Genomic DNA, 26,280 nt, shown 5'->3' on the forward strand with positions numbered 1-26,280 from the left:
AAAGAGCATTGAGAAAAAATATAAGTATGTATATGTATATGTATGTATATATATATATATATATATATATGTATGTATATATATATATATATATATAGATATAAGAGAGAGAGAGAGAGAGAGAGAGAGAGAGAGAGAGAGAGAGAGAGAGAGAGAGAGAGAGAGAAATGCTCGAAATTCATGTTCCAAAACGAAACTTCAACACATAAAGTCAGTATTTCTTCTGGCGTTAAGGAAGAAGAAGACTGCTTAGATATGTCATTAACCTTATCAGTATTCAAGAACAAAAACTTAAATATCCCTCCCAAGCAGATATGTAATATTGGTGATCAACCAAAAGTTACTATTACATACATCTTTATATAATACAATTCACTGACAGACCATACTGCAAACAGGCCAACAATTCTGGTACATAGTAGTGCAACTGTAAGTTAATTTCTAAAGGCAGTGATTGTTAAAAAAGCAATAAAGCCAATCATCATATGAAATCTCAAGTACGCCCAACTCATGCTTTCTCAGGCTCGACAAGTTATCGACAGATATCTTCTAAATGTTTTGATCCGGCACGTACGTGTGTTACCCCTGTTTTTACACTGAAAGGAATCTTGGTACACCTGTTTAATCGTCAAAGGGTACATACAGGTACCGCCACCCTGAAAATCAGCTACCTCCCCCGCTTCGCAGTTCTCTGTAAAAGAAAACTATTGTGCCGGCTTTGTCTGTCCGTCCTCAATTTTTCTCTCCGCCCTCAGATCTTGAAAACTACTGAGGCTAGTGGCCTGCAAACTGGTATGTTGATCATCCACCCTACAATCATCAAACATACCAAATTGCAGCCCTCTAGCCTCAGTAGTTTTTATTTTATTTAAGGTTAAAGTTAACCATAATCGCACTTCTGGCAACGATATAGCATAGGCCACCACCGGGCCATGGTTAAGTTGCATGGGCCGCGGCTCATACAGCATTATACCGAGACCACTGAAAGATAGATCTATTTTCGGTGGCCTTGATTATACGCTGTATAGAAAACTCGATTGCGCTGAAGAAACTTCGGCGCATTTTTTACTTGTTTATTCTCGTCCTGCACTGTGATTATTATTTCGAAAGAGGTTCTTTCATCAGAATTTTTTTTGTATCTTATCCAACACTCAAGAATAAAAGCCTTCTGTTTCGTTGCCACTTGCCTAAAACAAATTGGGCAAGAGACTAGAAAGGCCACCCAGTAATGTTGAATGAACTGAAGCACCTTTCTCACTCTCACTTGCCAGTAACCGAGAGCCGATTAACACTGTCCCCTCGTGTCGTCGCATCCACATTACAACTAAAGGCTTATCGCAGTCATTAATTTAGCAACGTCGGTTTCAGCTGTCACCCTACCCTTTATTCTCTGCAGCACATTCACAGATAAGTCAGATTCGAGTAATATACTTTGGATCGTTTTACTTGTGAGAATTTTTTTAATGTACGAGTGACGGTTAAGGACACTGAAAATAAGTATATCTTTATTTTCATTTGCGTTTTCATTCATAAAAACGTGAGTAGCTGTCGAACATCTTGAATGGACATAAACTGTTTTTGGGGAAAATCGTTAGATCATATTCAGTGTATTTTCACGTTTTAAAACAACTGCAAAGTTAATATGCATAAACGGTTACAGTATCACTTATTCCTTATTGTACTGGAATAAGAATATAATTCAAAATTTGTTAGCCATCCGGAGTAAAATGAGCGCATAGTTTCTGAGACGCCGATCTCGAGTTAAAATGGTCTTTCGTATTATTGCCTTCCCAAAGCACAGCAATAGAGAACAAAGGAACTCACAAGGAATGCCACATGATCAGCTTCAATTGCACTGCGTTAAAAGTAAAACATCCTTGGCAAGAGTCTCAAGTTCTTTAAATACATTTTGAAATGTTTATGGTCATGTCATGAAATAAGTTGGGACTGGGGCTTTTTTTTTATAGATATTGACCTGACTTCAAACATTTTCTCACTCTTTAATCTTTATATGTTTTGCCACGACAAATAGTGAAAAGAAGCATAATTTTTCGCAGGCGAAAATTCGACTATAATCTTTAAAGAAATTTCTTACAGTCTTATTCAAAAGACGTTATTTTGATGTAACTCTTTGTTGTCGGTAAACTTAGATTTATATAGTCACGAAAAGTCAAGTAATTGTGAATACAAATCTCAAGTTCTTTCACTTTTTTTTACAAAAAGCGTCAAAGGTTCTTTCCCGGACACAACAAAACTGTATTCTTTTCTGAAAGCAGCGACGTTCTTTATGAAAACTAAACTCACAAACTCACACTAACAATGTCGTTTTCTTTGAAGGACAAGGATTAATGACTAAATTCGGACGCAAGATTAGAAGAGAAGGCTTAAAACTAAAAGAGCATTTCACAAACCTGAAAATGATTGCCTAGCTCTTTAATGCATGAGTGTGTTATAACCGCAAAGGCAAGAACTTTACACAAACGTCTTTGTGATCTCATAAGATCAGGAAAGGGGGCCGGTGGGGGCGGAATGGGGTGTAGGGAGGGTGTTAAAGAGGGTAACATACACTTGTGAATGAGAGCTTTCATGCAAACTTACTCCAAAACTGTGTACGTGAGTAAAAGCAAATCCTGAAATGGCGTTTCGTCAAAGTTTCGCAAGTTTTTGTTTTAACTGCAACCGTCCTGGAAAAGGCCGAATTCTGAACTTTGTTTAATTCACTTTATTCCCTATTTCTGTAAATGTTAACTCAATTTTTAAGAGGCATTTTCATGGGTGTGTGATTATAACTCTTACTATTATAAACATTAATTATTTTGTGACTGAAAGTGTTAAATGCACGAAACAGAGAGAGAGAGAGAGAGAGAGAGAGAGAGAGAGAGAGAGAGAGAGAGAGAGAGAGAGAGAGAGAGAGAGAACTTTGTGATAAAGACGGCAGTACAGAAAATAAAATTAACATATAAGGGGAGGATATTTATATTTATTAGTTCCAGATTAATGAAATTTATTAATAGCAAGAAATTTTTTTTTATTTTAAAATTCTATTTACCTGTCTGTACAAGTTCACCAAAGATTACTGACTGAACAAATCAAAATAGTATTTCAAGGCATTAGACTAAGCGAGTTGGGGGTATATTCAAGATCAGAACCATCAGAATCGCAGGTTGTCAGTTTCATGGCGTAAACAAAACTGCCCCAAATGAAACCTGGCTATCGAGAGGCCTGGCATCGATACAAGCTGTATTTTTTGTTTGTTGTAAGCTCTTGCTCCGACTGAACTTTGCTTTCCTAGTTGAATTCAGTAACTTCACCTATCCTCTTATGAATATTTCTATGGCACAGACAAGAGTATTCGGACATTTCTAAAGCCATTTCTACACAGACAGAGGCGTTGAAGTTTGCTAGCTACAGGAAGTTCCTGCATGTATACCTGTACATTGTGATGGCCCCTAGTATACATAGTTTCCAGAGTGAGTCAGTCTACTAGTACTGTCTGCTTCCCTCCTCTTCATTTTTTGTAATTTATTAGACCTGTCCAGTAAATCTTTAAGATTTCACTGCTTCAGAAAGCCTAGGTAGATCTGCAGTATTATTCAAGTAGAACAATAAATTACCCCAAAAATAAAAAGTTTAAGAAACCTCTAAAATATGAATTTATCACAGCTGCATAATAACCATGATGATTGTGATAAATTTTTTACTACTAATCAATTAACCACCCATGATGTCCTGAACCTACAGTATATGGGACCTTTTCAATTATACTTCTTGAAAACGGTCTATCTGCATCAAAGCTTCAAAAACTGAAGGTAAAGAATGATAGCTGGGTAAGCAAAAATTACCCAAATTCACTTGTTCTCAATCAGAAGGATTCCTGTCACTCACAAACACCCTTTTGTGAATAGAGAAGAAAGTCTATGAGACTTCGCAAATGAAGAGAGCCTAGTTGGTAGTAACCAGAAAATAATGGAAGTTACTACATGAACTCTCCCATGAGTTTACAGTATCATGCCAAGGAGATAGGAAGCTTCATTTTAAGCTGGTCTCACACACAGAAACACACAAGCGCACACATACTTGCCTAGGGCACTTTAATGGCCGAGCAACCTCAGGCATTCGGCAATAATCGTTTGGCCTCCCTTGATTGTATAGCACTTACTGATCGAGTGCCCCAAAGTTGAAGGACATGGAAAACCTCTTCCTCAACGAATACTATAGATTTCTGTACACATTTATCAAGGATTCATTTTTCTGGTTTCATGTCGGTCATTTTTGCCGTACCAATTTATACTATGTATTGTTTTGTCTTTCTGCCTATTTGCTAGTCTGTTTGTTTACCTTTTTATTTAGCTTCATAATTTCCCTAGTCAAAGTTTACCATAGGTGAGCTTGTAATCGTCACTTTTGAAGTAGCTCGCCTTGAAAAATCAGTTGAATGTTCTACGCATCATGTGAGAGAGAGAGAGAGAGAGAGAGAGAGAGAGAGAGAGAGAGAGAGAGAGAGAGAGAGAGAGAGAGAGAGAGAGTCTGAGCAATCAAAAACGGAGAAATAACAAAAGCAAGGAATGGCACAGGACCATCGTGCTAGAGCTATAAATAAAAGCATCTACACATTATTGCGAATTCCTACAATAAACAGAAAATAAGTCTATTTTTTCTCTAGAGGGGGAAAATAAACATGCCAGTTGCCAGATACAAGAGAATAACACAACACATCTGGCAAACTGCGTACGCATTCCATCATGTGTAAACAACTGGGGGAAACTGATGGTCGCTGGTTACGTCATCCGGCTCTGAAGAGTGAAAACTGACTAGGTGATGATTGATCGTTTATAGGTAAGAGGAAGGGGGATAGACCGGATGAGGATGAATAATTATGGAAATGCAAAGGAATTCCCCATGCGTGAAAAAAGCAAAAGACCAAGAAAGAAAAAAAAAATCTTTAAAATACAATGGAAGAAACACGAGTAATTAATATCAGTCTTGTGATGTAAACTAAAACAAAAACAAGAGGTGAACAAGGCAGCGATTTGGCACAAGAAAGTCAAGACACACAAAAATCGCACTGAATCCGTACTGTATAAACACGAGCCAGACGGCAGACAAACACATTCAAAACACGAGCAGTATCAAGATCGAAAAAAGCGGATGAAGACACCACACTATAAAAGATTTTCAGTTCATATGAATAAATCCTTCTCACATGCTTGTATCAAAGGGTTTTTTTTTTTTTTTTTGTAATTCAGTCTTCCACATCTCAAGTGAATGAACGTACATTTTCTGAGTTTATATAATGGTAAATTACTGAAAGACGATTCATAACCATCTTTCTTCGTAGTTCTCGTGTTTACACAAAAGTCTCTGTAAACCAAACAATGACCTGACCTCTGAACTTGACCCCTGTAACACCCTCAGTGACGACGACCCTTCAAGTTGACTTTCAGGCAGCATCTCTCGACGCTGAGGAATTGCAGGCCACAGGTGCAGCAACCAACACTGGGTAGTTGCTGCAGACATGCTGCGCAGATCTAACTTAATGGTGGTGCTTAGTGATGATAATGTCTGCAATGCTGATGATGGTGATTCTAATGCCAATTTTGATGATAATGAAGAGGGAAGAAAGAGGAGAGGGAGGTAAATAACGAGGGTAGTTTTCAATGACAGCTTTAATAAAGATGGTTGTTGAAAACAGTCATGATAATTGCAATGTGACCATCGAAGTGGTGAGGTTCATGGCGGATAATGATATTGTAACATTTTGAACTAGCGTAAATGCAACCAATTCCATTGTTAATGCTTTGATAATCAACTTTAATCAATTCTTGCAACAGTCGTCCAAAAATTTTCGATGCATTAAAAGTTAGATCTTAAAGTAAAAATCCTAATATAGTCATTGTATACAAATTCATCCACAACTAATGAATCACTTATACGTCAGGATTGCTGGTTTAAAAGAAATGGGTTATTTCTATTTCTTTCTAAGTCGCCGGCTTCCAACATCCGGTCTTCCCAAGGCGATAAAAGTAACGCTTTTCGCTTATTTAATACACCTGTTTTGTCCCTTAAAGCCGCTGTAATTCCTGATTTTTTTTTAAATTGCTTATTCTTGCCAATGTTGGACAAGTCATTTATTCCAGACAACATACAATTGAATTTTTTGTAATATTTAATTACTTTTCAACAGTGTAGCGTATATTTTCGCATTTTATTCAATTGGCACGCTTTGCTTATTCAAAAAACACAGCGAGAAGAGAGGCCACCACGCATATGAGAGCACTATTATAGGACTCAACGCTAAGCCGCTTAAAGCATAGAAGCAAACATGCGACACCCAATAAACTTGCAAGTCTGCCCAAGAACGCCCATGTACACACAAGTTGCTAGGCCAGAGTCATGCTTATGATGTAAGCGTGCCCTGAAATTCAGTCATAAATGTGGTATTATCATGAGAGCAGTATTATGAGGACTTTTTACCCGAGCCATACGGTTGCTGTGTTCTTTTATTCGTTTTTTTTTTCTTAGTTTTACAGACACGAGGAGAGCGTCTCACTTAATATGTATGAAAAAAAGAAAACTCAGGTCACTTGCCTTAAGAATTGAAAACGCTTCTACTTTTAAGGAGAATAGTGAAACGCGCCTGAGCGCATATATATATATATATATATATATATATATATATATATATATATATATATATATATATGTGTGTATATATGTGTATGTGTGTGTGTGTGTATAATATTTTATACACTTATATGTGTGTGTGTGTGTGTGTATATATTTTATATATATATGTAAATATATATATGTGTGTATATATATATATTATATATATATATATATATATATATATATATATATATATATATATATATATATATATATATATATACTGTATAAATACATTAACTTACGCCGTTTGCCGTCAGAGAAGGTGGCTCCAGAAAGTGTCAGCCTTCTGTTTCTGACCAAGTGCTTTTGGAATGAAGTTGTTAACCCATGTCCTCCTCTACTCTTCCTGTGACCTGCCACCTCACTGCTTAAGTCGACAAGGTCACAATGGATTTTGTAGAATAGCCCAAACTCTGGTTTTTCAATGGTGATGATATCGATAGCCACTGACCTATGGAAACCAAACAAAAACACTCTCGCACATATGCACAATACCATGGCAAAAACATGTTCGCCATGTAGCTCCTTCGATCAGCAAAATTAAGCAGATTTGCTCTGGTCATAAGTGGAGAGGTGCCTACAAAGATACCGACAGTGTCTGATATCTTTGTGGTTACTAATCCACTTTTGACAAAAACCTCTGACCATCCGCTGGGACATGGATAAAGACCTAAAAACTCATCCCCTTCCCCCCAAAACTGCTACGAAATAGAACAAATTGCTAAGAAATAGAACCTCTGCCACAGTATCTCCATCCTAAAACTTGTAAATAATACAACTGTTCCAAGAATTTATGACAATTACCTTTTTACAATGTATCTAAGCTTTATGTTTGCTTAAGTAAGCTTTGAAATTATTTGCGTGTGTGATCGCAATTGGTTGTCATACGCTAAAAAGGCGCATACTAACACCACGTGATGTCACACATGGTTGCTAAAAATATCAACAGAAAAACTTTGACCTTGCTATCTCTAGCGCTCTGCATCCTTTAAATACTAAGTGGTATTCCTTCTAATACCTCCTTTACATTTTTGCTCCATTTGTCTATAGTTGCCTTATACTCATAGGACAAGTAACACCTAATGTCGTTTATGGCTCAAGGAGGATTTTTGAATATTTTTGTTTCATTCCTTATCGGCAGGTTAGACAGAGTTTCAGCGGCATATCGCGATACTAAAACTGTTAATATACAGGTTCCCTATAACTGACCAATTTTATTATTATTATTATTATTATTATTATTATTATTATTATTATTATTATTATTATTATAGCATTTTCGCCGATCTGCGTGGTGTGCAAAATAAGTTTATGGATATACTGATAACAATTTAATACACACACACGCACACACAACAGCTTAGGGATTCGAAGTTTCGGTGCAAAGGAAATTACATTGCAAATTTTAAAAATAGAGCAAAGCATCATGAACATGCCACGCCTGTTTATTTCCATGTAAAGCAAAAAATATTTTACATTCTATAATGTTGCAATGGGTAGCTAGTTTAACTCTTTGAATAGGTGCCTTGTAACTTCTATAGCTAGTAATCAGTTAGATCATAAAGCTCTATTCATCTTAGGGGGATTTTAGGAAAGATTTTCGTTACATATAAATCTGTAAATACCATATAAGGAAATGGGACCTAATTTGAATCAGTTTTCAGGAAAAACACATTTACGGATTTTTTATCAGCTACATAAATTGGATACCAAAGGCAGAAACACAAGGAATAGTTGGGAAAAATAAAATGGCAGGGTTTGGGGAAATCAATATTTGGTTAGAACATAAAGAAGATAAAAATGAGTACAATTAAAGTAAAAATAAGAAACAAAGCATGGCAAGGTGACTAATGCAGGTGTACGCAAGCAATTTTGAACCACATGCCTATATGTAAATAAATTAATCTTAAAGAAAATTTAAACGTTATATATATATATACATATATAATTATATACTTATATATATATATATATATGTGTGTGTGTGTATGCATACACACATACTAAACACATGTATTCAACAAAATACATGACAGAAAACCAATAAGATGAAACGAGAAAACTGAATAAACTTACTGAAGACTCATTTCCATCTGAGATATGCAGAGCCTCCCCTTCTCAAAATCATGCAGAGGGCGCTCTCTCTCTCTCTCTCTCTCTCTCTCTCTCTCTCTCTCTCTCTCTCTCTCTCTCTCTCTGTGTGTGAACTCCCCTTAGAAGCCCATCCCTAACAGAGGCACACACCCACTCCCTCCCCTCCATCTTATCGCATGAAAGAAGCGAATTGTAACAAGACATTCATTTATGACCTAGGAATGAGAACGACCCACCCTTCTTTCTATGCCCTATCCTTAACAACAAACCCTCCTTCAATTCTTCTTTTCGTTCGGCCACTTTGAAACATATCGGTAGTTCCTTCAAACACTTCAAACGATGGAATGCTGGCTACTCCATTTCCCTTATGAATTAGGGTTCTTTATGCGTCATTTTTCTTTCTACTCTTTTTCTTTTATACAGAGTTGCCTCAAGGACCCATCAGGTTGTCAAGGGCTCGGTGTTAAGCATCAAGCTAATGAATCAATATTTGAACGCTCTGATGGAATGGGAGAGCCCAGATCTTCTTACCTCCCCTCTTTCACTCAGCATATCTTGCTTTGCTTGCTTTCCACCTCCATTATTTTTTCTCAGCTGTCTGTTGTTCTTCTTTTATAATCTCTCATTCACGAAACGCAAGTATTTTCTTGACTTAGGTAATCGAATTTCACTTATCCTGCTTTGTTTTTCTCGCTCTCATCCGCATTTTCCTATCACTCTTTTTCTCCTCCAACAACTCCTTTCCCTTAAAATGATCTCTCTTTCCTGCTTTATTTCCATGTCCATTTTCATTTCTCTCTCTCCCGCCGTATGTTTTGTTTTTCTTTGCTCTCTGTGTTCTTCTGTGATTGATTGGGATTTGTGGTCTATTTACTTTCAGCAGGATACAGCCACTTGAGTTTATACTTCCAAGACGATGCGATCAAGGGGAAGGGTGGCGGGTTGGGGTGGGGGAGTGAGAGTAAAATGTTTATGGATAAGGATCCAGAGGAAAAGGGAGGGGTACTGTTAGAGAGAGAGAGAGAGAGAGAGAGAGAGAGAGAGAGAGAGAGAGAGAGAGAGAGAGAGAGATCACGAAACGGATGGAAAATTCCAACCCGGTCATGGTGTGGTATTTCTTAGTTCGGATCCTTTCTTTAATTATATTTATATATACATAGATTGATAGGTAGATAGATATGCTCGTGTGTGTGTGTGTGTGTGTGTCTATGGTATGAGGTTGCTGTGCCACATGAATGTTGAAGGGAATTTTGTTGTAACTACAGTATACGCAACTTTGCTTCTTTCATTAATATGAGCAGAATATACACTTCTAGGGCAAACTCTTCTTATAGAGTTATTACTGAAAGCCAGCGCAAATTTAGCACTAGAAATTTTGTAGAAAAAGTTTTCATTTCTTATTTCATTTATTATTACATTCATAATTTCTCAGTCCACTAGCATTTAACTTTTCTTCTTCACAGAATCCAGGATTTTTTTCCCATTTGTTGCTGATTTATTTAACAACTCAGAATTGATACTTATTTCGGTGTCAAGTATACGTTGTCCCCAAGTGAGATTGCAACTAAAACTCCACAGGATGGTTGGCATAAGTTAACTGTGGTAAGCTAATGAAAGAGATACGAGGCCAGATGTGGCTCTCTGCACTCTAAAAACCAAAGACGAAATCTACGAAACTGATGTTTAAGGTTAAGTTACCCTTAAGCCAACACAAAATGTTGCACAAAAAAACAGACTGAAAATCTACATAGTGATTACAATGATATTTATTGCCTAATGAACCCCGAATACACAAAATGCCAGCTTCTGACTGGATATCAAGCTTCTCCGTTAAGATTAGTGTTCCGTCGCTCAGAAGGGCGTAAAATTCGTCTTAATACCTAAATCTAGTATTTTTCAGGCATTGCTAGTACGTTGTGATACTGTCTGGACGTTGAGACGCAGTTTCTGTATTTTTGTGAAAACCGCTACAACAATTACCAGTCTTCCGTTCGATTACTGCTGTGGCCTGTATCAGTTTGTTTACTATGGGGTCTCCTGCCGTGGCCGTCCATGAAATGTTGAAAACTTCCCCCTGATTTCTGTGATATCACTGATGCCTTTGTAAGAGTCTTCAGGAATAATTCCATTTTGGACACGTAAATTTATACACAATATTGACCTTGACGGCTTTCTCCTTATTACCAAGGTTACCATGAAGTTTGGGCTACAGAAAATATTTTATATTGGTTCACCTCAACATAAGACCTATAACCTTCGACTGACCGCTATATATGTCGCTGTTAGGCTCAACAGGCTTAAGAGAACGTGACAAGATCGAATCCGGAGCTCTTCGAGTGAATCGAGTATCGAGAACTACGAACACATGAGTCGTGTGGAAATCCCAGGCCGAATAACTAGACTCGTTCACTTCTTCAGATGAGGGCCGTCTGACAACTATTCTACACATATCACAGAACTGAATCTTTCTTTTACTCACAACAAAAGGTAATTACAGATACAATAATACAGAAACGCAAAAGTTAATTACAGATAGAAAAAATGGAAACAACGAAAAGTGACTACAGACTACAGACATAAGAAAATAAAAACAACAAAGGTAAATTACAGATATAAGGACAGATAAATACCAAATTATGAGGCAATAGAAATATCAAAGGATACTTACAGATCTATGGAAAAGAAACTATAAAAAGGTAACTACTGATATTAGAAAAGTGAATAACAAAATACATCATGAATGTTAGTGTAGACCTACGTGGATACTTTATTGGGAGAAAATGTGTTTAGTAGTAAAATAAACCGAAGAATCAAAGCAAGGATGACACATTCAAATGACTTTAACAAGTGCATCTGGTCCTCTCAGTGTTTTCTTTGGAAGGTAACATTTGAAAGCAACTATAACACACAATAAAAATTCTGCCTCGGTAGAAAAAACATCACAACATTGAAAGAAGAAAGAGAACAGAGTAAAACCATACGACGCATGAAAATACGAATTAAACAAAATACAACCAGAATATACCCAAAGGCTAATCTTTAATAACACTCTCCTGACATTTCTCGAGTTACCGGTAAAAGAATTCCACCCTAAATTCTCTCATAACCCCTCACCAGCCAGACACAAAAGGAACGTAACACAAACTATTGTTCTAACGGCCCCTTGCCCTAAGGCCTAAGTTCTCCGGCTCAACAAGGCCGCAAGTCAGTTTACTGTTTGTAGTACTGACCCGCCGGAACTACAGGGTTTCTTAGGCCTAGAGGCCTAGTTGCCAAAAGATAGGGTAGGAAGTTAAGATCCAACAAAAGTTCATGCTGTTTGGCCTGGGGATCTTTGCTTGATGATAATAGTAATTTTACAAATAAAATAAATTATTATTATAATAATGATTATTTCTGAAGTTTCACTCAATAGAACTAAGCTGTGACAACTCTATGCCTGTAAATTCTATTCATCCTGAAGGGACAGAGACCTCTCTCTCTCTCTCTCTCTCTCTCTCTCTCTCTCTCTCTCTCTCTCTCTCTCTCTCTCTCTCTCGTGACTTCTACTCTAGGGAAGATTTCATCATCTGTTAAACATTTTCCTTTAGCTTCAGTGAAAATGACACTTCTAACAATAGTGAGATTGTACAATACATAATTTCATGATTAAAAAGCAGCCCTTTCGACCTACACCTTCTAGTTCGCAAAACATAAGGCCACTGACGGAGGGAATGAAAGGCAAGTAATTCATTAGGTTAAACTCGTTACATCAGTAGCACTATGTTGCGAAACGAAAGTATTACCTTCGAGTAGATAGTAAGATAATATTAAAATACAATAAGATGCAGTTTCTTCATAAAAAAATTGTTCTCACATATAACGTTCAACTCTTGAATAAGAAATACGTTCTTTATATATATATATATATGTCTCTTCGTAAGATGAAAGAAAATTTACACGACTTGATAAAATAAAATGTGGTGAGTTTTCCCGCTGTATTTATTATCCGAAGCATTACTTTTTAAATTTTCTTACACTGACCTCTAACACTACTGCCAGAGCCTTCTTATTATCTTCATTATCTATCGCTGATAAATCTTGTTAAATGTAATTTTAAATGTCTACAGTGTAACGTCCTTCCATATTTGTAATGGCCATGAGCTGAGATCATTTTTTTTACTCAAGACAGACACAGACCTTTGGCCATACAATTCAAAATATAATTTCTGTTGAAGAAAATCTTAGATGACATTTTAATTTGCCACACAAACTATATATACATTGTTATCTAGACAAATGTTATTCCCGTACTTTGTAATCAATCTAATCAACTTCTTTTCTTCTGCCATACAGAGTAATCGTGCTTGCCATTCACAACTGTCTAGCAAGCAAGCGACAAGCAGCTACTGAAGAAAGACGGGGGGCCAAAGAACCTCCAAAAGAAGACAACCACGTCACCAAGGTCAACCTGGAAGAAGCATGGTGACTAGGTGTGAGGTCATCGCCAACCAGCCAATGGGAAAGCAGGGATTCGTCCGGCGCTGTCATTTCCAGCCAATGGGAGACACCAACAGACGCCATCAACAACCAAGATGATGGTGATGAAGAGATACCCAACAGGAACACGAGTTGGGAAGAATCCACGGCTTTCAGGGAGCTGTCGGTAGCCAACGGAAAATACAGGATTTGTAGGGTATAATTTCCATCCCCAGACGAAAAACTGGGACAGTAGAATTTAGGTTCCACCCTTGAAAGGGTGACCAGTCCCTACCCATGTGTTGCAAACCCCCTCCAAATACTTCCAAATTCCCCAGGAATAAACATCCCTTTTGACGGTTTCTTTTCCAAATAATCATGTTTTTTCCCTCAACCTCTACTCTGACCTAGTATAAAATGAAAAGTGCAGTTATGAATTCAGAATCAACACACAATCCCAAATCAAACTAATTTCCATTACAAATTTGCCATGACGGGAATTTACCACCAAACAGTTGGTACACGTCCTTACGCCCGTAGCTTAAATTTATTTTTTAATTTCTTTACCATAAATATTTGTGTAACATAATACATATGTTTTTGTAAAACGGGATGTACTTCAAATCCAGTATGGAAAAATTTTTTCTTACTAAAAAACTACTCTCATAACTGCAATCTTCAAAAAAAAGGAAAATAAAAAAAACTAAAAAAAAAGTACATTACGCGGTAGTTGCTTCAACAAGTGAAAATATTCTCCATGATAAACAAATGTCCTAAAGCGTCATACAAATACATCTGCAGATATTCTGAATTGACAGGCCCACATGTACACGGTTATAATTTAATTCTGAAACAAGAGCAGCATGTCGCCGCTAACGTTAACCTAATTTACATTATCTTACCTCAACTTTCTCTCTCTCTCTCTCACGCTCTCTCCCACAATCCAAATACGCTGAAACATGCGCTCAGCCAAGAGATTGTGCTCATATGATCAGTATGAATCTAAGAATTAACCCAAAGAGAATGTTCAAACATGCATTAGTGCCTTCATTAACCATAAGCTTTGCGTAGTTTTAAACAGAGGCGAAATCAACACAAAAAATAGTTTATTGTTTCTCCCTCTTCCTCTTTAAATTCCTCCCAGAATCATGAACTCTCTCGCCTATCCACGCTAGTCTCTTTTGCCCAGGCTCTCATTTTCTTAAAAGATTCTCTCTCTCTCTCTCTCTCTCTCTCTCTCTCTCTCTCTCTCTCTCTCTCTCTCTCTCTCTCTCTCTCTCTCTCTCTCTTGAGGGGGTGGTGACGGTGACCTCAGCAGTTGAAACACGAATAAACCCCAGTAGCAAACCTTGACAAATATATATATATAGTAACTACATGGTACCAATTAGTCCTTAATTAGTGATAGTATTTACTGTATACACATAATATGAATTGCCCAGAGCAATGCAGAGAATCCGATATCATAAAATTATTTCGTAATTGATAATGCTCACGCCACAGATCTAAGCATTAGATCTGATTTTACTTGCAGATTAATTAACAGCTCTACGTTTACTTACTTCAATCACATGCTAACCAAACTAACTTATATATGCTAGGGATTCGACGCCAAATACTAACAAAGCTCTCAATAACGCTCCTACAAGCCTGGTCTCATTCGATCCTAGGTGAATTTCTTTTCATCGTTCAGGAATTAGCCAATTCCCTGTTCTTTTTCTAACCGGCTACCCTTTTCACAAATCATTTTCTGCCTTTTGGGTAACATGTTAGTGTAAACGAAATCGGTTACATACCACAATGAATCAAGCTTTCTTCCTATAACTTAGAGTGTAAGATATGTATATAAAATAGCAAAAAGTCGATTTAAGATTAACGAATTTCAAGGAAATTTAATACTTCTGATATTTTTGTTTGTTCTTCCATCTTTCTCCCTCTTTCTCTTTCTCTCTCTTTCTTGTTCGACTACTGAAATTCTGTGCATCGCCATAATCATATCAAGGTTATACTCTTACAAACAGACAATCTGTCAGTACTGCCAGATATCACTAAACTAACCCAATAATCAAATGTGTAAATATATTAGAGGTCGATGTAATAGTTTTACGATGTTTAGATGATAGAGCACTCACTCTCTACCAATTACTAGGTTCACGAACATAGCGTTAATAGTCTTTTAAGTTCTTGCAATGTGTTTGAGTATTCTGCAGAGCCTTTCCTGAAGCAACGCTAAAAATGCCACAATGGTAAAATGTAAGTTTTGGGATTTTCTGAAACTATACATACATACATACATACATACATACATACATACATACATACATACATACATACATACATATATATATATATATGTATGTATATATATATATATATGTGTGTGTGTGTGTGTGTGTGTGTGTGTGTGCATCCCCATCGGTGCCACAGGAAATAACTCATTGATAATATATCTATCTATCTATTGAGAATTTAATGAAACATTATTGTCTTAAAGACTAGTGAAACTTTTGTACTGATGATGTTAAAAATGTATTCGTATATGAACCCACTTGTAAATGTGTAAATTACGGAAACAGAGGAATCAACAACAGTGCTGCGGCTGTAGGTATAAATATAGAAAGGCTGTGTCATTTACTGTCATGTAATATCAATTATCGTTCTACCATTAAAAACTAAATTACTATAATGAAATCCATATTCAAACTGGCTGAAACGATGTGTACCCTAGTGTCATGCCGAGTGAGTTATTAATAATATGTGGTTAGACACAAAACGGTCATTTATGCCTTTGCATACATGATTTGATTCCTTAGAGTAGCTGTACTGTTAAAAGCCAACTTGATCTATGATGTGCATCACCATCATAGTCAAGCACTTTTATCTACTCAGTTGGAAGTCATTTTTTCATGTGAAATATCCCATGAGTTGTTATAACACAAATGCTATATATAATGTGATCATAGTTCAAGAAAAATGACACCAAATAAATGATGATGAACTTTATTCTTTTAAATACAAAGTTGAAATTGATGCACTAAATTATTATAAAATTCTGAAATAATGCATGCACTGACATTGCGTAGTTCCAATGTACTGAAAAGGTGTATTATTAGTCATATCAAAAATGGCATTCTTAATCAAGTCAGCATCACATTTTAACATTTTCAAGAACTCTTTCAACTGAATACATTAGAACTTATCACTGTGGAATTAGCCTCAAATCACAACAGAATAGAGGGAAAGTTTTAGAAATTATTAATTCTGTTCTTATTTATTATCATCTGTTTACTTTTTCTATACTGAAGCTCACTGAAGAAAAAGAAGTATTGTAGTTTCTAGTCTTAGATTAATTTATAAATAAAATAAAGAGATGTCTTTTTAAATCGCTTGAAATCCTTAATCCTCTTTTGGCATAAGCTAAGAGTAAATGAGAGAGAGAGAGAGAGAGAGAGAGAGAGAGAGAGAGAGAGAGAGAGAGAGAGAGAGAGAGAGTTTAAATGCATACTACCTTTAAAAACCAATAAAGATCAATCACTGAAAAAAATTTCTTCTATAAAACTGTGGATAATACTATTTTAGCTACACTGTTAAAGCAAATATCATTGCTTTATCTGCTACTGTGATATTTGTTCTTACCATTTATCTTTCTCCTTGAAGAAAGACGCTCCAAAGAGAGAGAAAAAAGAAAACAAAAATCTCTGCCACATTCAGTTTTTCATCGAGAATGAGATTCGATGAAGAAAAATCCTATAGCGTCAGCCACGTCACACAAAGAGGCTACAAAGACGGCACTGCAGAATAATTCAAATTAACTTCCCGGGCTCCAAACACAATGGGCCTCTCGCCTTTATGTTGCCTGCATTACCTTGCCTCGTCAAATGGCTATCCTCTTCCTACAGGCTACACAGCGCCTTCAAACCAGAACATTTTATCACCGGTTTGTCCTTTTAAATTGTGCCCACTAACAAAATCCTTCGATAATAATAATAATAATAATAATAATAATAATAATAATAATAATAATAATAATAATAATAATAATAATAATAATAATAATAACAACAGTTTTTCACTTTCAGAGATAGATCCAGAAGATGTACAGATTCCATATGCAACCCCTCATAATTGAAAAATATTCCTCTTAACTTTGGGAAGTGCATCATCATTACTAATAAACCTGACATCGAGAAAAACTACCATAAACAGACTGTAAAAAAATGTTATGTTTAAACATCTATCAAATATCAGAGTTAGTTGCTAAAACAAAAAGATGATGATTATAAAATCTCTGACTGGTTAAAAACCCAAGCAAAAACTTGACCTGGAGTGACACTAAAAGCAGTGAATGAATATTACGTTTGCTAGTTCTGGGATTTTTATGAGGAATTGGAACAGCTGTGAGATCATTCACACGGGCCGTGTTCGTATATTCTATACCAGGATTTCATATGACTGAAGGGCAAGCCTAACCCATACACACTACGGAACCGCATGACATGGAATGCTTTTTTTACTCTATTGCAAGTTTCTGTAGCTTGAAAGACAAGATCATTCACTAATTTCGGCCGAGCAATCAGTAAATTTTTGTCCTGCATTAGCAAACACAGACTCTCTCTCTCTCTCTCTCTCTCTCTCTCTCTCTCTCTCTCTCTCTCTCTCTCTCTCTCTCTCCAGTCGATACCTGTAATCCACAGGTCATCACTACCGAAAGGGCATGACGTTTTTCCTAAAACTCCGCTACTGACATAAAAGCTCGAGCCTTCACAACAACTACAATATGAAAAATAAAGCGACAAACTAGAAATCTGTCCTTATTTCAAGCACCTAAATGAAGACGGATGATGCTCATCCGCCTATCAAGACGGCTGAACATCTGGACACGCGATAACGCAATGTCAAGGCGATCCTTCAAGTAAGCTTTACACACTGTTGTCAACAGCCTTTAACAACAAGACTCTACTCTGCTATTATTGTCACTTGGCCATAAATGATGCCTAACCACTCTTTACAGGCTCTCCCTCTCTCTCTCTCTCCCTCTCTCTAAAACCTTCTAACTCTCCCATTATACCTTCTGATCCTGACCCCTTGGCGTTCCCAATAGCACCTCGCCTGAGCAAAGCATATGGTTAGATAATTAAGTGAGCCATGATCATCTTTTTTATCCCTATTTTTTTACCAAGTTACTTTTTCATAGCTTTAATCATGGTAGGGATACAAAGGATTTTTTCGCTGTAACATTTGTTCTTGTTTTTTTCTCTCTCTCTCTTGTTTTGAGGGTGAGAAAACATTACTCTTTCCTTTAACTTTTTGCTTGCGTCAGATTGACTCGCATATAGTAAGGATGTAAATAGGGTTTGTTCACCTTAGCTCTTCTTTGCTTTTATCAGCGAAGGACAGGAAGCACACGATAATATCACATCAATTAAAATAAAGAAATTAAGGCGGAAAGACAAAGAATATTTCTGGAGAGCTGACACAAATACAAAGCCTGGCTTAAAAACAGACTACGCTGACTGCCATATGTCCTAAAAATCACTCCTAGAAAACTGAGGTTACGCAAATGAAAGAAAGTCAGGCAGCTGAAAGAATAATTACACCTAAGCTACACGTCTTACGGTGAATAACAACAAACGAGTACGAAATGCTGCTAAGGCAATCAATTTCTGGTATAATGAAAAAAAAGGCATATAAGCATTTCCAGAAATTTTAAACATTTCTCAATGGCATGATTCCGTTTATCTATTACTATATAAAACATGATGAAAGACCTCATTAAAACCTTTCAAAAACATCAAAAATAATAACTTGAAAAATTGTTCCTTCAGGTTTGTATGGTAAGGACGGGTTCAAAAATCGAGAAACTTTCTTGCTGCTAAAAATGAAACCACAGTGATCTTCAGCAACTCATAAACAATGCAATCATTAGAATGCTATCTTACAACAAGATTATGATGAAAGTTTTACCCATGCCGTAAGAAAACAATTAACTAATTATCAAGTTGTCTAAGATTTGATTAGCTATTATAGGAAAATTATTTGATACTTTGCAAAGGAATTAATAAAAGAACGTTTACTTCATCCAGTGAAAGAAAACTGCAATTGATAGGAGTTACCCAGTCAACTGTACAGAAACCCGCAAAAGGACCTTCCAGCCTCCTAGTGGATATGCAAGATTATAAAGTTCGGAGTTAGAGAAGAAAATTAAAATTCTTCAGTATGAACGTCCAGATATTGCGACTAAGTACCCTGCAAAGGCATCAATCAGTAATTCGAAAATGGCACAAAAGATTCCATTAAGAAACGAAAAAATTATAATGAAATTTGAAACGACACAAATTATTATAAAATTGTTCGATCTTTTGAAAAGAAAATAAAGGGTGGTAAGTTACTCATCCTTCTGAAAATAAACCAGCAATAATAAGATGATCACTTAATCACTTCAAAATGAATAAATATTAATGTTGTAGTTTTCAACCACTTCAGATGACGAAAGAAATCTTTCAGTTACTTACAGTCATAACATCTATACACAATGCTTAGTCAATTCAAATGAAAATAACAACTCAGTTGAGAAAAAAAATTCACAGAATGGTAATGAAAGTATCTTTCACTCAGGCATAAAATCTTGAAATAAAGTTAACATTAACTCATTTAAGAGTAAATTTTTTTTTAATAATTTTCTATAATAAAGAGGAAAACATCAATAAAATAATCAACGTCATCCTAGAAAAAGATAGGACATTTGTTGAAGTCATTCAGTAATGGAAGAATAAAATATTTTGAGTCATTGTCTACTAAACCCAAATTTGAAAGTACCTAATATCAAAAACTATTCACATACATAAAAAATAATTATTTGAAATATCTTATCCCATGTCGGAAATAATAATAATGCAATAATAAAAATACTTGAATTTCTATAGCAATTCGGACAACTTCACACATATATTTTTAGAACATATTCGTTAAAACTGCTTTATTTTCAGCACTGAAATAATTTAATACTCAAAATAAAAGACGGATGGAAATTCCATGACCCAGGTGCAGTAGAACTTAATTCGAAGATTATTAACAAAAAAATGTGATTTTTCTGGATGGGAGGTACTCTTTTCATCTTTTCCAGCGCAGCGAAATTTATTCTCCCAGGATTGTTATAATGTGTTGTTATTTTCGACGTTCTATTTCCATATTTATATAATATATATACTCGAGGTCAAACTTCGGATGAAACAAGAATTAAAATAATCATATGAACAATAGCAGCAAATTCTCCTCTATACTGATTTAATAACAATAGCAGCAAAATGTTGAAATGACATCTGTATAGAGTATAATAAATATAAGAGAATAATTCACTACTAGAAAAGTGCTGGGTGACTTAAAAATATAGAGGGTGGTTGTTGGGTTAATTATGTTTTATGCAATTCCACAGAAAAGGTTAGTCGGTTGAGAATAAACCAGTCTTAAGTCAACATGATCCTTCGCCCGTTGGCTACCTGTAACTACAGTGGTAGGGTGTTTAAGGGAATGAGAAGCCTAATGAGAACCACTGGACTCTTTCCAACCTCCAAATATAAGAAGGTGGTTGGTTTAGATTTAACTGGCCCTGAAAGCATAGCCATTCCCCAAAGGTGGCCTGTAAATGAATTAAGTTATATATGGGAATACGAGGCCAGGCGTGATCTGCGGGGTCGCCAACCAACGGGGACGACCACAGAGAAGAAAGTTTCAATTATAAATGGTTAATTTAGTCGTTCGCTTATTATAACAAATGATAACGTTAAATGATAAGAGTAAATATTTTACTGGTTGATGGATTTGGTAATACTGAAAACATCAGCGCAAACAAGAATGCTTATATCTATGATTATTGAGATAAAATCTTGCAACCATAATTTCTACCTACATATATTAACGCAATTCATACGTTAATAAGAATACTTTCAATCTGCCCATACATGCTCACACACACATCATACAAATGCACACATATATAAATTATACATGCATACAGTTCTTCGTTGGAGGGGTTGATAGAGCTGTCGCCTGGAACGCTGTTGGCCCAGCGTTCGACTCTCCCACCCGGCTAATGAAGAATTAGAGGAATTTATTTCTGGTGATAGAAATTCATTTCTCGTCATAATGTGGTTCGGATCCCACAATAAGCTGTAGGTCCCGTTGCTAGGTAACCAGTAGGTTCTTAGCCACGTAAAATAAATCTAATCCTTCGGGCCAGCCCTAAGAGAGCTGTTAATCAGCTCAGTGGTCTGGTTAAACTAAGATATACTTAACTTTTTATACATACATACATATACATATATATATCATATACGGTAATTGAAATATATATATATACAGTATATATATATATATATATATATATATATATATATATATATATATATATATATATATATATATACATACATAATTGCCGTAATTGATGAAAAAATAAAAAGGATTAACGATACTTATAAAGAAGAGAACCTCTTAAATCTAAAATAGAAAGTCATTAACACAACCATCCAGGCACTCCGAACAATCGAAGTCCACCAAGACAGGACAGTCAAACAGGAAGTTTGAATGTAGACTGTATGATTAATGTAACCACTGTATGTTCAGTGTCACGTTAACGAGTTCTGAGATAATGACTCAGGGGTACTTTATGGGAACATGTATAGTGACCCCTGAGTTGGAGTGATGATTTTTGGGACAAAACAAAGGGAAAAAAACTCCCAGCAGAAAAAGGCCGCACGAAATGAACAAAACCTGACAAGGAAATGAGGAGGTGTAGCTTTATAAATGCAAGAATCTTTATGAACAACCTAATCTCACTAAATCATATGTTATTGATGATCTCTCTCTCTCTCTCTCTCTCTCTCTCTCTCTCTCTCTCTCTCTCTCTCTCTCTCTCCAAACGCAAGCCCACAAGTGCACATTCACACAAGGACATCTACTAGCCTAGTAAATCCATGCATACATTTGCGTATGAAACATGTTCGCTCATCACAACGGGATCACTGTGGTATTTAGTCATTTGAAGCGGCACAGCCACAGCAGTACACTCACAGCCTTTTCCAAAATTGAAAAACGAATAAAAACAAATGCAATGCCTAACTAAATCAACATTCATTTATTTATGATTTAATCCATGGTTACTTTATAAATATCGTAAGAGGTAACACAAGAGATGTATATCGCTCTTCCGAGAGAAATAAACAAAATCCACAGCAACAAATAAATATCGGATAAAACCTCAAAAATATTTATTTTCTAAGATATAAAATTTATATCTAATGTCTCACACTGGTTTCTGTGGACTACTCCACTACCACATTATAAACAAGGTTATCTGACTCTAAGAGCTGTTTAGCTATTGTTTATCTGTCTGCAGTTCAAAACGATGTAAACGATGAAAAATTAAAAGAAAATACACATCCTTACTTATTTGTTTCCAAGTCACGAACAAGCCTTTCAGTCCCGTCAAGCTTGGTCTAAAATTAAACCGAAATGCAAGTGTAAGGTGATACGTAACAGCACTTGAGACAACATTCATATGCAAAGAGAGAGAGAGAGAGAGAGAGAGAGAGAGAGAGAGAGAGAGAGAGAGAGAGAGAGAGATTAACATAGTGGCTTTTAGTCAATGTCGACGCATCCGTAATCTCTCTGCTAACCCAAAAGATGAGTCTTAGTTTCACCCAATAAAATCTCGGAATTAATACCTTTCTATTTTGTTATTTTATCAAACATCACATAATCATCTCCATTTTTGACATTCATTTCTTGATTTATTCCGTCAGCATACACATATTAAGAAGAATTGGAATATAAAATTTAGGCCAAAGGCCAAGCGCTGGGACCTGTAAGGCCATTCAGCGCTGAACGGGAAACTGAGAGTAAATGAGGTTTTAAAGGTGCAATGTCTAACAGGAGGAAAACCTCGCAGTTGCACTATGTACTAAGAAACAATTGTTATGAGAGAGTGGAAAGTCAGATGGAAGAAAGAAAATATGAACGGCGGTACAGTAAAAGGAATGAAAGGGGTTGTAGCTAGGGGCTGAAAGGAGGCTGCAAAGAACGTAAGTAATGCCTACAGTGCACCACGTGAGGTGCACTATCCCCCTACAGTGAACATATTACGAAAAACGAAGCCTTACTCCATCTACAAAACAAGTTCAGCAAAGAAAAAGCAATTTTATTTCTACGAACAACAAAGAGGATATTACTTCATTTTGCCTTGTTACTCCCACACATACGTCTAAAGATAACACCTCAGATATCAGTGTCCTACCAGTCAGAAAGCATTCTTTGTTGACCTTTAGAAAGGATGCCAAGGAATAAAGCCGAGCTTGCGTCATAGCGTATAACGTGATCTCGCACAAAGCTCGTGTAAGTCCAATAAAAACATTAATTATCAGTTACACAAACGCCTAACTCAGTCAACTATCCGTTGGCATAATCCTACAGACCTTACATTGCACAAGGCATTACCGTCGTCAAAAAAAAGGTTAACAAATAGTCATTTTTTATTTCAATTGCCAGCAACACAAAGGCGCACATCAAAGTGGGAAATACATAACAGGCAAACTAACTCTATTGTATCATTAAAAGAAAAGCGCCAAATTAGGTAAAGCATAATCAGAAAGTTTTTAAAGTATTTTGTTTCCTAAACGTCCATGAGAAGCCAATATCTATGAGTGAAAAAAATGTTTTTAGGCTGTTGGACAATGTTTACGAGTAAGCATGTACAGCCACCAACCTAATGTTGACTGACTTGAGAATTTAACAACTAACGTCTCAAAATCCAAGGTCATCGATGCAAAAAATACTCGCACATTATTTGTGCATATATTTTATAAAGGTAAAATCTTGCCAAAAATTCCTCAATAACATTAATACAATTCATTCATTCCTGCTAACGTCCGCATACTATTATAAAAGGTAAATGTAAAACTCCCAGTTATTAAAATGAAACAAAAAATAAATTTATCCTTTGAAGAAGACAAGCTTCTTTAAATATCTAGAAGACATAAGCATATAAACCTTGTGACGCAACCTGTCAGACACTTCTGAAGGTATACAGAAGGCTTGTGATGTCAAAATTATCCTATGAGTGCCAACTAAATTCTTCAAACAGGTGGCAAAAGGTTAGCAGCAGGATACCTTGGGCCTTCAGCATGTTCCAGTCTTTGAATAAATTGAAAGTTGTCTTTAAATCCATATACCATTCAATTGTTGTTAAAAGCTGATAAAATTACTACAAAGGTTACCAACACCCTCTTTTTTTTTCTCACTGTTAACATGGAAAGCTGCACAGGATATTAAAAAGTTCATCTTAAGTCCTCCGCCATAAGTTTTAACGTGAACAGTTATTTAATGTTTTTAACCTGTCTCGGAATGGCGTTCTTTCTCAATCTGTACCAATAACCCCTTGGCAATTACTAAAATTTAAATTTTGCAGGTACTTCAGTGATAATTTAAATCATTATGGTGAAGAAGAGTTATGTTCATTCTTATGAACATGCTAGAAAGCATGAACATACTAATTTTGTCTTTATGGATGGCTCCACTGAAAAAGAAGCAAGTCACCTGTCGGCCTTTATCTGTATTGCATATTAAAGAGAATTTAGCAGTACCAGAAAAAAATAATTGTGAAGAGCGATCCTACTATTTCTTAACATGCCACGTGAAAATTGTTTTACAGGCAACAGAAGCCCTTGAATCAACAATTCCACTGGTTTTGAAAACTTTAGAGTGGCTGTACATTAAAATATGTAAAGAAATAAAACCCAAATTTTGATAGGTAAAAGCACCTTAGGGCATGATTGGCACCGAAGCGGAAGGTAAGTTAATAAAGCGCCAGGTGAAGTACATCCAAGACGTGGAATAATTTTTACCCTATCAGCAGGTGTTTGTTTGGTATTAAGCAGTGTTGGGATTCTATGAACCCAAATAAAACGAAAAATGTCGCGAGTATTACATCTAGGAAGTAAGAAAACGTCCAGACGTGATAGATAGCATTATGGAGAGAGAGAGAGAGAGAGAGAGAGAGAGAGAGAGAGAGAGAGAGAGAGAGAGAGAGAGAGACCCATTCCCAACGTACATTATGATACCGTTTCAGATTGCGGCGTTATATCTCGAAAGTATCTAAGCTATGTACGTTCCAAGTACAACAAAAATAAGAATAAGAACAATGTCAGAAATCATAATAACTCTGTCAGAATGTGGATCTGTAATGATACCAGAAACAACTAAAAAAGTTTTTGAATTTTTGGAGTTTTTGGAATTCCTCACTCATATTGGTTTACAAATATGAAAAGTCCCAGAATTCGACAGTTTTAGACATAATTGCAGTTTTTATTGTTATAGTATTCATAATTTTAAACAGAATTGCTATTTCTACCGTTGTAGTATTCATAACAATCAAACAACTGGTCAGAGAGGATTAATCTACCAGCACGGGTGCACGGGAAGAAAATTTAAACCAATCCATCCGAAGTTTTTCGCTGGTCTAGTAAGTGCATTTTTTCTCTGATCATCGTGTCCTCAAACCCACCGAAGTTACTCTCTGTCGAGACGACTAGGAATAAAAATTGAAATGTTGACGTCAATTAAAGTATATATTAGACAGATGGATATCGGTCACGAGCGCACTTCCAGAATTCACTCAAAGTAACTTCAGCAAAAAAATTAAGCACTGTAATAATTTATTTTAGTGACATGAGACCATTTTATTTGTTTATGGTTCTCTATCGACAGAAGGAAGGTCGCTACAGTTAAACATGAGGCACTTTCAAACTTCTGTTCCCTTATCAAAATCCTATGAAGTTTTTAATTTCGAGGGTCTCTTCAGAATGGACTCCAACCCAAGAGATAACATTCACTCTGAAAAATTTCCTTCCTATAGATTACGTTCACATAACTTCAGAACATTTCAACGGAAATGTTTTTTTTTCCACTTTCGCCTAGTTTTCTTAACGTTAATTCATAATAATTTTAGTCTGCTTCTTACACAAGCCAACTTTGAATAAGGAGAATTAGCAAAGCCCTCTTTTC

At 36.0% G+C, this 26,280-nt stretch overlaps 2 protein-coding genes across 10 annotated transcripts in view; one reads left to right on the plus strand and one right to left on the minus strand.

Annotated features, from left to right (window-relative positions):
* Positions 1-16,607, plus strand: part of LOC136845772 (proteoglycan 4-like) — a 50,489-nt gene extending 33,882 nt beyond the window's left edge. Inside the window, exon 2 of the mRNA XM_067116042.1 lies at positions 13,102-16,607. Within this exon, the coding sequence (XP_066972143.1) occupies positions 13,102-13,234 (133 nt within the window). The 3' untranslated portion in view covers positions 13,235-16,607. The remainder of the gene's footprint in view (positions 1-13,101) is intronic.
* Positions 1-26,280, minus strand: part of LOC136845771 (trichohyalin-like) — a 576,224-nt gene that overhangs the window by 495,059 nt on the left and 54,885 nt on the right. The gene's annotated exons all lie outside the window — the stretch shown is intronic.

This window comes from Macrobrachium rosenbergii, chromosome 14 (assembly GCF_040412425.1).
Source record: "Macrobrachium rosenbergii isolate ZJJX-2024 chromosome 14, ASM4041242v1, whole genome shotgun sequence".
Lineage (NCBI taxonomy): Eukaryota > Metazoa > Arthropoda > Malacostraca > Decapoda > Palaemonidae > Macrobrachium > Macrobrachium rosenbergii.